Source organism: Oryx dammah, unplaced genomic scaffold (assembly GCF_014754425.2).
Source record: "Oryx dammah isolate SB20612 unplaced genomic scaffold, SCBI_Odam_1.1 HiC_scaffold_25, whole genome shotgun sequence".
NCBI classification, from domain to species: domain Eukaryota; kingdom Metazoa; phylum Chordata; class Mammalia; order Artiodactyla; family Bovidae; genus Oryx; species Oryx dammah.
Window position 1 is genome coordinate 62,155,770 of NW_024070209.1, and position 12,250 is coordinate 62,168,019.

Below are 12,250 nucleotides of genomic sequence, written 5' to 3' on the forward strand. Positions count from 1 at the left end.
TTGGATGCCTAAAAACCTGGTTTAAATTTAACTTTTGGTTACATTTCAAACTCAGTTAAAAATCATCCATAAGAGCACAAATAATCTGACCAAATAAAGAAGTACAGAAATGACTTGATAACCAGGTTCAGTATACATACACAGCTTGGAGAAGAGCAAGCAGTTTCCGAGGTTTAGAGCTGTAATGGAAATGAAATGAGCATGGTCGATTGCGATCCTTACTTCGGAACCTCTTAAATATTTTTGTTCATCCATATGCTCTAGCCTCTGTGTAAACCTGATTACTATAAATATGCTTTGACTTGTTTTATCGCTACTGGGTTTTGTTAAAACTTCCATCAAGCTGTAGGTGTAAACACTTTCCTGAGTATTCCATTTCACCACTTGCTTGCACTTTTTCTGACTTGTTTCTGGGAAAGTCATTTTGTCTTAGCTTGCAGTTATTTATTTTGTGTTTGAGACTTAGGAGGTTGGCATAGAACTTGGTTGGCTAGCTTTATTTCTATAACTGAACTATGCCTCATTAAGGTTCTGTTTAAAAAAAAAAGAATCTTTTCCATTAAAAAAATTTACTCTGCAGTTTTTTGTGTAGTTATCTTGTTTTTGAAAAATATGAAATATAGCCCTAGTACTTTTTTTGGTGATAATGGTTTTGGAGGGCTGGGGGAGGTTGATTTGGGTTTTGTTTTGTTGTTTTTTTTTTTCAATCTCCCACTTTCCTGTTTGATAGCCAAGTGGCCAGTATTTTACAAACCCAACTAAATTTTCACTAGCACTTTCCTGTTGCCAGTCAGATTGCAGTTGTTTATTCTGCATTATGCACTCACCATCTACCTAAATTTTGTGGTTACTTGGAATAGAACCTTTCACAGTAGAGGAAGGAGGTGCTTTGGGTTCATCTGGTCCTGCTTTACAAGCATCTATAAATTTTTCTATTTTAGCTGCATATTTATACTTATTATAGAAATACAAAGAAAGGGGGTTTTAAATTATATTTTGAAACTGTACCTTAATGAACTGTTAAGAACTTGGGAGAGTCAACATTTTCTATAGCCTTCCTCCCTTGTTGGACATGGTAACTGTGAAAGCCGCTTTTGCTGGTATAATTTCTGTAAACATCTGAGATCTGTGTTTATATCTGCTAGTTAGCTACAAAGTTGGTTCATAGAAAGCAGTTCCTGATTTTCTTCTTAACCTTGAAATACCCTAAAAGGAGAAAACTTGTGAGCATCAATATATGACTCTTTTATATATAATTTTATCTGCTGATCTTAAGACTTTTCAAAGAAATAATAAGTAGAGATTGATGAAACTATAGGACATTTGTACTTAAAATCTGCTTTTCTATTCAAAACTACTGAACTTGCTGAAACCAAAAAAAGGGTAGAATTTAAAAATTTGTGTCTGATTGTCTTTATTTTCCTAAGCTTAGCATGAGTTGAAAATACTTGTTACTTGTTTTTTTGTAGTCATCATATTTTAAATAAAGTAATATTCACGGAAGTTTTAAAATATGTATGTGTATTTTAAGGAAGTCACATGGGAAGGATTTTACTAGACTTTTACAATAAACCTAATCCTAATGAACTCAGCTTCATTTTGAATTTTTCCAAGAAGATATTTGAGCTGTTAGCCACTAGATTCAGCTGTGAAACTTTAGGAATATAATTAACCCTTGAGATGATTTTCATTTTGTTCAAAAGTAGCGCTTTTATTCACTTTTTCTGAAAATATTTTACCTCCCTTCTTCTTACCTAAAGAAGAACATTGTGGTATATAACTTTCCTTTAGTAATAATTCAATTCTTTGGATAATATTTCATGTCCTCAGATAGTCAGAATGTATTTAAATTAACCAAATCATTTAGTGTATGTGGGACTTTACATTAACTTCCAAATTTGGGGGTATGAGTGAAAATATGGAGGAAAAATGGTCTTGGAGATAAGGGAAAATGGAAGTTCGAAAACTGAGGTTAAGTCAGTCCATATAAAAACTGAGGTGTCATATTGTGTAACAAATCATTGTGCATTCTATTTGTAAAATATAGTTAACTTTCGCATCACAGACTAATCCAGTACTTAGGGAGTTTCCTATAACAGAGTTTTTTTTAGAAGTATTTGAATGATATCTGCTACATAAATGTTAGATTAATTAAAGCTGTATTTATACCAAAGTGGAATTTTAAAAGTATTTTCCTACTTTATAAAAACTCTGAAAAGTGGAATTTATAATTTAAAAAATAAATACAATGTTAGTGTTCTAAAGATGTGTTGTACTTAAAGACTCAGATGTTTACAGAATAATTGCCTTTTGCATCTTGGATTGTGGCTAATTGAGTAAGCCATTGCAGCGCACCACCACTGACTATCATTTTATACTATAAGGTGTGGATCCAGAGTTGTATGAATTAACAACTTCTAAGCTGGAAATCTCCACCTCAAGCCTCAAAGTGACTGATGCATTTGCAAGACTCATGTCCACAGTAGAGAAGACAAGCACATCTACCAGGTAAAAGCTAGTGTTCATTACACCCTAATTTTGAATTCTGTGTTTGAACAAACTAGCCCAGATGGGAAAGCATATAAGCTGGTAGTATTTCAATATATTGTATTAAAATTCACTTTACATTTATATAAATGCAGTGGATGCCCAATTCTAGAAAATAGTATCAAGTTATATTTAATTATGAATTTATTAGAGCAGAGCTGTTTCATGAGAGACTGGAAAGTGCTGACAGATATGGTCTTTTTCTCTTTCCCTACGCCTGTACCCACTGTACCCAACTTTGTAACAAAAGAAGAGTCTGATGAAAGAATTGAGATCATAAAACCACTGCAGAACTTCTCCCCCTTTTCTTTCCTAACAACTGAGGTGATCATCTTTGGGGTCCCAGTTTGATAATCCCAAAGTCATGTAAGCTATCCTTTCACCAGGCTAAGAGAGAAGGGCACAGCCATTGTTTTGTTTTCGGAATATTTGCTGAAGTGTGGCACCTTTGATTTAAGTCCTGAAGCCTTGTTTTTTAACAAGCCTTCTGGGATCCCCTTAGGTTCATGACCTTTAGAAAAGCAGTTATCTCAGATACCAGGAATCTCATGTGGGCTTGTGTGTAGGATTCAAAAAACCTTTAGTTTTACATAATTAAGCTCTGGAATAATCCACTGCTTTGACATGTTAGCCATAAAATAAGGCAGTTTCTAATAAGGTAATCATTATAAAGAAATGGTTATGAAGGTAATCTCTACTGCAAGAGCAAATACCAGTGTTAATTGGGATACCAACTCTGCTGTCCCAAATCTGTGATTCATCAACATTTTAAAATAAAAATATTGGGACCCTTCTTGCAGTCCAGTAGTTAAGACTTCATGCTTCCAAGGTGGGGGTACGGGTTCAGTCCCTGTTTCAGGAGCTAAGATCCCACATGCTGCATGGTGTAGCCAAAGAAAAAGAAAAGTGGAAATATTTACCTTTGCCCAGTTAGGCAGAGATATTATAGTGCTTTCTCCTGGCTTTCTTCTGGCTAAATACATTCCATTCACATGTCAAATTCCGATTTATCTTTTAAATCAATTCTTCTGTAGAAAAACATCCATTTAAAAACTTAACTTTTTTCTTTGTGAATAATAAATGCTTACCTGTCTTAAAACTTTGGCTTGAGTTTTCACATGGCCTTTTAAACTGTATCATGTGCTGAAGTTTCCATTCAATCGCTTATTATTAAGTGTATTAATAAGTGTATTATTATTAATAATTATTAATAAGTGTATTGTTGTTAATACACGTAATGTTCATAATTAAGAAAATCCATTGTTATATGTTCTGTAAGCAAGGCTGCCCTGAACTCTTCCCAGGAGTGGGTTTGTAGTCTGCTCATTCTTGCTTAGCCACAGATTCTCTCCCTCGTTCTTGTCCCCCATTTCTTTGTGATAATATTACCTGGCACAGTTAAGCCTCCTATCAAGCTAGTGTGGATTTTTTGCTTGCTTTCTATTTTTTCTCTTTCCAAATAAATTGTATTTTCAACTTAATGTTCTTCTTATGCAAATTTCTCTTCCATTTTTTTCTGTATATGTTAACTAGAGGCAAATGACTTTAAAAACAAGCAAACAAGTGATGCTCTTTTTGTCATTTGGGCTTTCTCCTGCTGCTGCTTGTGCAGCCTTTTCTAAGGGCAGTCCTAGTGTTTCCTCACCTTTTTCCTCTGCAGTCTCACTGAGTGAACTGTAGTAATGTTGAAAGTCTCTGTGGTGAGAATTCATTGTTTGTGCCATTAGGAGGAGCTCTAAGCCACATAGTTAACTTGCTTGCTCTCCTAACTTCAACTCACTCTTGAAACATTCTGTACACTAAGGCACTCTTCCAACTTAAATAACTTTGTTATTTCCATTTTTTCTCTTATTCTGTACTGTTACGAGATGAACTGAAACTATAGTGTGCATCTGGGGGTTAGTGTCGTAACTGTCCAGCTTCACATTTAAAACACAATAAATTGAAAGGAAAACAAGTTGCCGCCTTTGAATTTTCTGTTTTGAGGAATTAACTATTTGAAAATGGTGAGAAGTACAGATATTCACAGGTCTTATAATTAGAAGGTAATACTGTAAAATGGCTCCATGAGTGAATCTCAGAGGGAAGAGAGAGGGTGGTGACATAGTTTCAACAGAACTTTTTAAGTGTCTTTGTTATTTTTATGTTTTGTTTCATTTTTTGTTTTTGATTTTAAAAAAAATTGAAGTGTATACCCCAGCAAAATCTTGGCTTTTGTCAGTACACAGAAGACACAGTGAAAAAGCATTGAGGAACTGTAGTGTGAGGAAGGGTTAAGAAACAGTGGTCTAGGTAGAGGAAATTTGCCATATAGCAAACAACATTCCATACTCTCTTCCAAATGCCTTTGCATATATAAGAGAAAATACATGTGCTCTTCTCTTTCTAAACATAGGTTGTGAAAGAGACTGACTTTTTAAAGAAATGCAAGTTCTCAGTTTTAAAATAGTTCCATCTTCTAGCTTACCTTTTCTAATACAGAGAAAAATTGCTTCCTAACCTTAATCAGTGTGTAGCAGCTAGTTAATAGCAACAGGCTTTTAGCTGAAGCTTACATAAGCCAAAGGACTAGTTGCCAAAAGGCATACTTTTTTTTTTTTTTTTTTACCTTTTAATTGACATATATTCACATACCAGGAAGTTCACCCTTCTCAAGTATATGATTCAGTAGCTTTTAGTGTATTTGCAAGGTTGTGCGACCATTGTTGTTGTTGAGTTGCTCAGTCGTGTCCAGCTCTTTGCAACCCCATGGACTGCACATGCCAGGCTTTCCTGTCCTTCACCATCTCGCAGAGTTTGCTCAAACTTGTGTCCATTGAGTTGGTAATGCCATCCAACCATCCTGTCCTCTGTCATCCCCTTCTTCTCCCAACTTCAGTCTTTCCCAGCATCAAGGTCTTTTCCAGTGAGTCGACTCTTCACATTAGGTGGCCAAAGTATTGGAGCTTCAGCCTCAGCATCAGTCCCTCTAGTGAATATTCAGGATTGATCTCCTTTAGGATTGACAGACTCTCCAGTGCCATAGTTCAAAAGCATCAATTCTTCAGTGCTCAGCCTTCTTTATGGTCCAACTCTCATATCCATACATGACTCCTGGAAAAACCATAGCTTTGACTAGACAGACTGTCGGCAAAGTAATATCTCTGGTTTTTAATACATTGTCTAGGTTTGTCATAGCTTTTCTTCCAGAGAGCAAGCATCTTTTAATTTCATGGCTCCAGTCACCATCTGCAGTGATTTTGGAGCCCAAAAAAATAAAGTCTGTCACTGTGCAACCATCTTAACCACCATCTAATTCCAGAACATTTGTATCATCCCTAAAAGAAACCCCATACCCATTAGCAGTCTCCCTATATTCTACTTTTTCTAGCTCCTGGCAGCATTAATCTGCCTTCTATGTCTATGGATTTTCATATTCTGGTTATTTCATACTAATGGAATAATACATTATATAGCCTTTTGTGTCTGACTTCTTTCACTTAGTATAATATTTTCAAGGTAGCCATATCGTTGCATATTTTGGTACTTTCCATTCCATTTTATGGCTGCCTAGTATCCCATTGTATGGCTGTACCACGTTTTGCTTATCCAGTAATCAGTTAATGTACATTTGAGTTGTGTTCACTTTTTGATTGTTATAACTAGTGCTGCCAGGAACATTCATGTACAAGTTTTTGTATGGACAAATGCTTTCAGTTTTCTTGTGGGTGGAACTGCAGTGTTACATGGTTATGCTACGCTTAATTTTTTGAAGAACTACCAAACTGTTTTCCAAAGCAGTGGCCCCATTTTACGTTCCCACTAATAATGTTTGAGAGTTCCAATGTCTCTACATTCTCACAAGGCTTGTTATTGTCTGATTTATTGGTTATAACCATCCCAATGGGTATGAAGTAACATCTCATTGTCATTTTGATTCACATTTCCCTGATGGCCAGTGAAATTGAGCGTTTTTTCAGGTGCTTGTTGAATAGTTGCGTCTCTTCTTTAAGGAAATTTTTGTTGTTATAAGAATTCTTCTGGATACTTGACCTTTATCAGATATGATTTGCAAATGTTTTATCTCATTCTGTAGGCTGTTTTTTCACTTCCTTGGTTTGTGTCCTGTGAAACACAAAAGTTTCTTAATTTGATGAAGTTCTGTATATATATTTATATACATACATATATGTGTATTTCATTGCTTGTACCTTAGATGCCATATCTAAGAAATCATTGCCTACTTCAAGGTCAGGAAGTATTGTGCTAACTTTTCTCGTAAGTGTTTCATAATTTTAACTCCTACATTTAGTTCTTTGATCCATTTTGAATTAATTTTTGAATATGATATAAGGTAGGGATCCAAGTTCATTCTTTTGCACATGGATATGTAGTTCTACCAGCGATAGTTGTGGAAAAGACAGTTCTTTCCCAGTTTCTCTCTTGAAAATCAGTGTAACCATAATTGTATGGGTTTATTTCTAGACCCTTAATTGTATTGCATTGGCCAAAAGGATAAAGCTTAACTTGGGAGAGTATAAATCAAAAATAGGTCATTGCCTTTGCCTCTTGGGGAAAGGCCATGATGTAACATTTTATTTTCAATTTCTCAAGCATTTTCTTCTTTCTTATATTGTAAGAAAACTAGAGCACATCAATTCCTTAGTGACTACAGATAAATGCACGAAATATGTAAACTATGTAAACTTTCTCTTATTTTTAAATCCAACTTCAGCTAGCCTTCAAGTAGTGCCTCTGAAAGAAGGCAGTTGGTAGAAACTCTAGAATAATCTTTACCAACCATTCCTTGGGTGAAAACTTCTTTGCTGTCCTTCCCCACATCCCAACTGCACTCCACAAATTAGGAAGTGCATTTAGGTGTGATTTTACTTGTTACTATTTTTAATAACTTTTTATCTTTACAAAAGCAGTAAGCATAGAAAGAAAATACAGACAAAATGTTTTTAATTAAAGTATCACATTCTCACCAGTCATATCACTATAACTCCCTAGTTCAGTTCTTTCAGATCTTTATTTTTGCAAATATACACATACAGTTGTTGTTTTAACCAAAAATGAGATTTTATAGTCTATACAAATTGAGCCTACTCTTGTAGTCAGTGGTCTCCATCAATTTCAGTAAATTTTCATTTCATCTAACACTTAGGCTGTATGTATTCAAATTTGCAACAGTGTCCTTTCTCTCTGCTTTCTCCAGATCAATATCTAGTCTAAGACTTTTGACCTAGTGTGTCTACCCCCATCCCTTCTGTTGGCTTTTCAGTGTAGCAGCACTCGCTGGTTGAAAAGGTCACTCCATGTGTCCCACAAAATGGCCCAACCTCCGGATTTGTCCATTTGCTTCCTTCAAGTAGTTTTCAAATGTTTCTCAATTCCCCTTATTTCCTATCAACTGGATATTCTATCTAAAGGTTGGAGGGATTCGGGTAAAACATTTTGGCTGGAAGACATCACAGGTGCTGTGTCAGATCAGAAGACACAATGTCATTTTGACCCTATCGTGAGTGATGCTGAGACCAACTACTGTTGAGAGGCTGCCCTTTCCCTTGGAGCTTTCCAGCTGTTCACTCTGAGACGAAAAAGTGCACCGGCCTCTCTGGTTTTATTTTGGAATAATGCAGATAGTCAGTTTCCCATCCACTTCATAGTTTTTCTGTTATTTAAGTGCCATTAAAAATGTAGATTTTAATCAGAAAAATTTTGGAGTGTTATTCTGTTCTTCTGAGAAACCCTAGAACTGAGATTGATCTGCTGATGGTTTCAGTGTGCCTGAAGCTGAACTTCATATTGGAGGACTTCAGTCCTAAGAGTCTGATGTTTGGTTTTTTCAGTTGTTCTGTAAAATATTTTTATTTCAGCCTGAACTCAAATGTGATTACAACAGAAAAGTGCAGGTATTAAATAAAGGCCTGCATCTATCTTTCCTTTCTTGTTTGATCTCCTGACTTCCTTCACCACATCCTAAAGTGAAGTCACTCAGTTGTGTCTGGCTCTTCGCAACCCCATGGACTGTAGCCTACCAGGCTCCTCTGTCCATGGGATTTTCCAGGCAAGAGTACTGGAGTGGGTTGCAATTTCCTTCTCCAGGGGATCTTCCCAACCCAGGGATCAAACCCTGGCCTCTCGCATTGTAGGCAGATGCTTTACCGTCTGAGCCACCAGGGAAGAGGACAAAGAAAAATTTTAGGTGGAGGAAATAACTTCTGTCCCACCTAGTAGAGTACCATAAGAGAATTGAGCCTTGTAGAGTTAACAATTTTAAATGAACTTTGATCTAAAATTAATATCATTATGACTGCAATGAATGCAGCTATTCTTTCAGTGTATTTAACATCCTAGAAAAAATAAAGGTTGAATTACAGTCCTGTGCTCAATGTGAGCCACAGTTGAGACTCGGTTGGCATTTTCTGTAGCTCACTGAAGGACCCAGGTAAGCAGGAACTCTTCCTCTCTGTCCTGGGTCCCACACTGCTCATTTCTTATACTAGGGGCATTTCATCTACAGGACCCATCAGATTTCGAGACTCCCCTCTCCCTGAGTCCTTCCTGCCTGGGTGCATTCTCGGCCTCAGCAGCTGGCCCTAGTGCTGCAGGCTTTTGACCAACCATCTGTATCCCAGTGGGGCAGAGGCTGGGTGTTTTTGAGCTGAGGGCTTTCTGTCCTGGAATTCCCCTTTGGGGTTGAAGAAAGCCTGAGGTGAAAATTACTTAATGAGGGCTTGTGCCAGACATGCTTTATTCAGTGGGGAGGGGAAATCTAATCAGGCAGAGTTTTCCTAAGGCATTATATTTCTGTTTGGTAACTGTTTTTTATTTTTGGCTGCGCTGCACAGCATGTGGGATGTTAGTTCCCCAGCCAAGGATCAAACCTGTGCCCCCCTGCAGTGGACGCTCTGAGTCCTAACCACTGGGCCACCAGGGAAGTCCCTAGTAGCATTTTAAAAGTATGCCTGGGTAGATTCTTCTAACCTTAAATAGAGCTGTGAGCTGTACACGGGTACAATTAGGCATGTCTAACTGTAATGAACATACATAAATTTGGTGTGAGCTTTCAGAAGAGATTTCACCTCGGGCACAGAAAGCACTCAACACCAAGGTACGACGAGGTTGAGGGACTGGCGGCGGCGAAGATACTCAGGTCCCCACAGGTTGCTGTCTGCTTTGAGAGTGGATTTTCTCCCATTTGGCCTATAGCTAGAGTTACTTTAAGACACTTGTGTTTTTTCATTTGTCAACAGGAAACCAAAAAGAGAAGAGCACCTGAGCGAAGAAGCCATCAAGGTGATCGCCAGCCTTCCTGACCTAACGTTCATGCATGCCAAGGTGTTGATGTTCCCGACCACCTTGACACCTTCCACAAGCTCCCAAGAGAAGGCAGATGGATAACTGATGTGAACTGGACAGTTTCAATTGCTTTTCCTTCCCTCCAGCCCTTCCCTACCATCAAAAGCATACCTGCTCTAATTAAAAAAAAAAAAATTAAAGTTCAGCTGATTTGTTGGTAAGCCGCACTAGAAAGGTATACATAGTAATGTATATTTATTTACATACTGAAGTCATAAATTTATATTAGAAACAAATGTAAATAATCGGGGGTGAACATTTTTGAAGATTTATTCTTTTTGTGTTGCTGGGGTGTATACATTTATGTCTTTGTGAAATACACTGGTGGTGTCCTTCTTACACAACTTTTGAAATAAAAAATGAAAATTAAAAACCCAAATCTCCACTGTCTATGAAGTCCCCTTCAGCCTTTTCAGATTTCATTGAATGTCACATTAATTTTTCATATTGTATATTGAATTACTTTTGCTATCATAAATAAGCGCCAAGTCCCTGTTTAATTTTTTTTTTTTTTTAATTTTATGTGTGGTGGGTTTGTTTCAGGTCTGGCTTTTGTTACCATTTTTGTGCTCTTTTTTAATCTTTTCAATCTGGCCTATTGCTGTTTGACCTTTTGCAAGGTACTTGCATTGATTGGTCTTTTGTTATAGGGTATGGATCATTGTCAGAACTTGATTGAAGGGGTTTAAAGAGATTGTGTCTGTTTTAAATCAGTTTGGTTTGGAGAAGGACCAAATTACATGAATGTCTTACAATGAAATTTACTTGTTACTGATTTTTTTGTTGTTGTTCTATTGTACCACTATTTTTTGAGGATTTTGCACAGTGTAAAATGACATAATCATAGATTGCTATGGTTTAGGCTGTATATACAGTAAAAACTATGGGTTTTAAATGTTTGGGGAAATTCCTATGGAAAAAAGAAAGACATGTAGAAGAGCCTCTAACAAGGTTAATGTGCATGCCTAAGGTCTTTTGAGATTTCAGCGTGTAAATTTCCTTTTAGCTTACACAAAAATAAAATAATTTAAAAGAAATTTAGCCTGGTGTCTGTACTTTGGTATCTGAGGGAAAATGTAATGAATTTGGACATTAAGTTTTATTTCATATTAATGTGTTTCAGTCCAGAGAAAATCATTTGGTAGGGCTTTCACTTTATTAAAACCAAGAAGAATTAGATTCTCACCCGTAAGAACTTGAGGTGAAAGTGAAGTCGCTCAGTCGTGTCCAGCTCTTTGCGACCCCATGGACACCAGGCTCCTCCGTCCATGGGATTTTCTAGGCAAGAGTACTGGAATGGGTTGCCATTTCCTTCTCCAGGGAACTTCCCGACCCAGGGATCGAACCCAGGTCTCCCACATTGTAGTCAGACGCTTTCCTTCTGAGCCACCAGGGAAGTCAAACAACCCTTTAAATAGCTAAGCTGTTTTTATGTAGAACATGAGATCATACAAGAAATTTCCATGATTCATTATAATGTATCTTTGTCAGAATTGGTGAAGTTAAATAGGGATATATAGGGAATTTTTTTCTTCCTAAGAAAATAATATGCATGAAACTAAGGTGAGCAGAAAATCTCTTAAAAGCACTTTTAAAATATTGTTACTAGATTAGGTGTTGCTTTAGCAAAGTCACATAACCCATTTCATTAGAAGTAGGCAATCAGCCCAACAGTAGTCCACCTCATCGGCTGCGGGAATGTTCCATTGGAACTCTTCTGTACCTCTGTCATTGACAGAGATTCCTGTGTTGCCAGGTTATTACACGGGCCATTGCAACAGTTGCTGGAGTGTAATTTAAGTAAGGCCTGAAGCAATGATGCTTATCCAGTCCATCTCCTGCCATTTCCCCCATCTTTTTTTTCAGAGAAAGCTTTCCTTCAGAATAATCACAAGTTATCAGTGCCCAGTGGACCTTCTGAATGGAAGGATAAAAGTATTCCTCAGCAGACTTTTACTTGTTTCAGTAAATTGAAGCTGAAGGGCTGCTTATACAGTCCATTACAACTAAAGCATAATGGTAGCCTTCATCAGCCTAAGTTCAGAGCCTATTTATTAGCTGTGATACCATGAGAAAGTTAATCAACTTCTCTGAGCCATAGTTCCACTATCTTTAAAAATGGGAATGATACCACCTATCTGTGGGGTTGATGTATTAAATAATAACTGTAAAACATTTATCACATGAGGAAACCATCAATAAACAATAGAGCATAGTTCACAAAATCTATAAAGGCCCCTGTAGTTCCAGTAGATTCAAGAAGCAGTCACAGGAAATAGGATCACTTAAGTTACTGTGCTATAATTTAAAAGTGATCAACTGGACATTTCTCAAGAAAGTACCCCTGCTTTAATAACAC

The 12,250-nt window shown here is 36.9% G+C and overlaps 1 protein-coding gene across 3 annotated transcripts in view; it reads left to right on the forward strand.

The window, feature by feature from the left end:
* Positions 1 to 10,932, forward strand: part of AFTPH (aftiphilin) — a 69,998-nt gene extending 59,066 nt beyond the window's left edge. For all 3 annotated transcript variants that reach the window (XR_005718285.1, XM_040224028.1, XM_040224027.1), the window contains 2 exons: positions 2,385 to 2,508; positions 9,786 to 10,932. Coding sequence is in view for 2 of the 3 variants with exons in the window: in XM_040224028.1 (XP_040079962.1) it covers positions 2,385 to 2,508; positions 9,786 to 9,933 (272 nt within the window). In the remaining variant the exon portion in view is untranslated. The remainder of the gene's footprint in view (positions 1 to 2,384; positions 2,509 to 9,785) is intronic.
* The last annotated feature ends 1,318 nt before the right edge of the window (positions 10,933 to 12,250 follow it).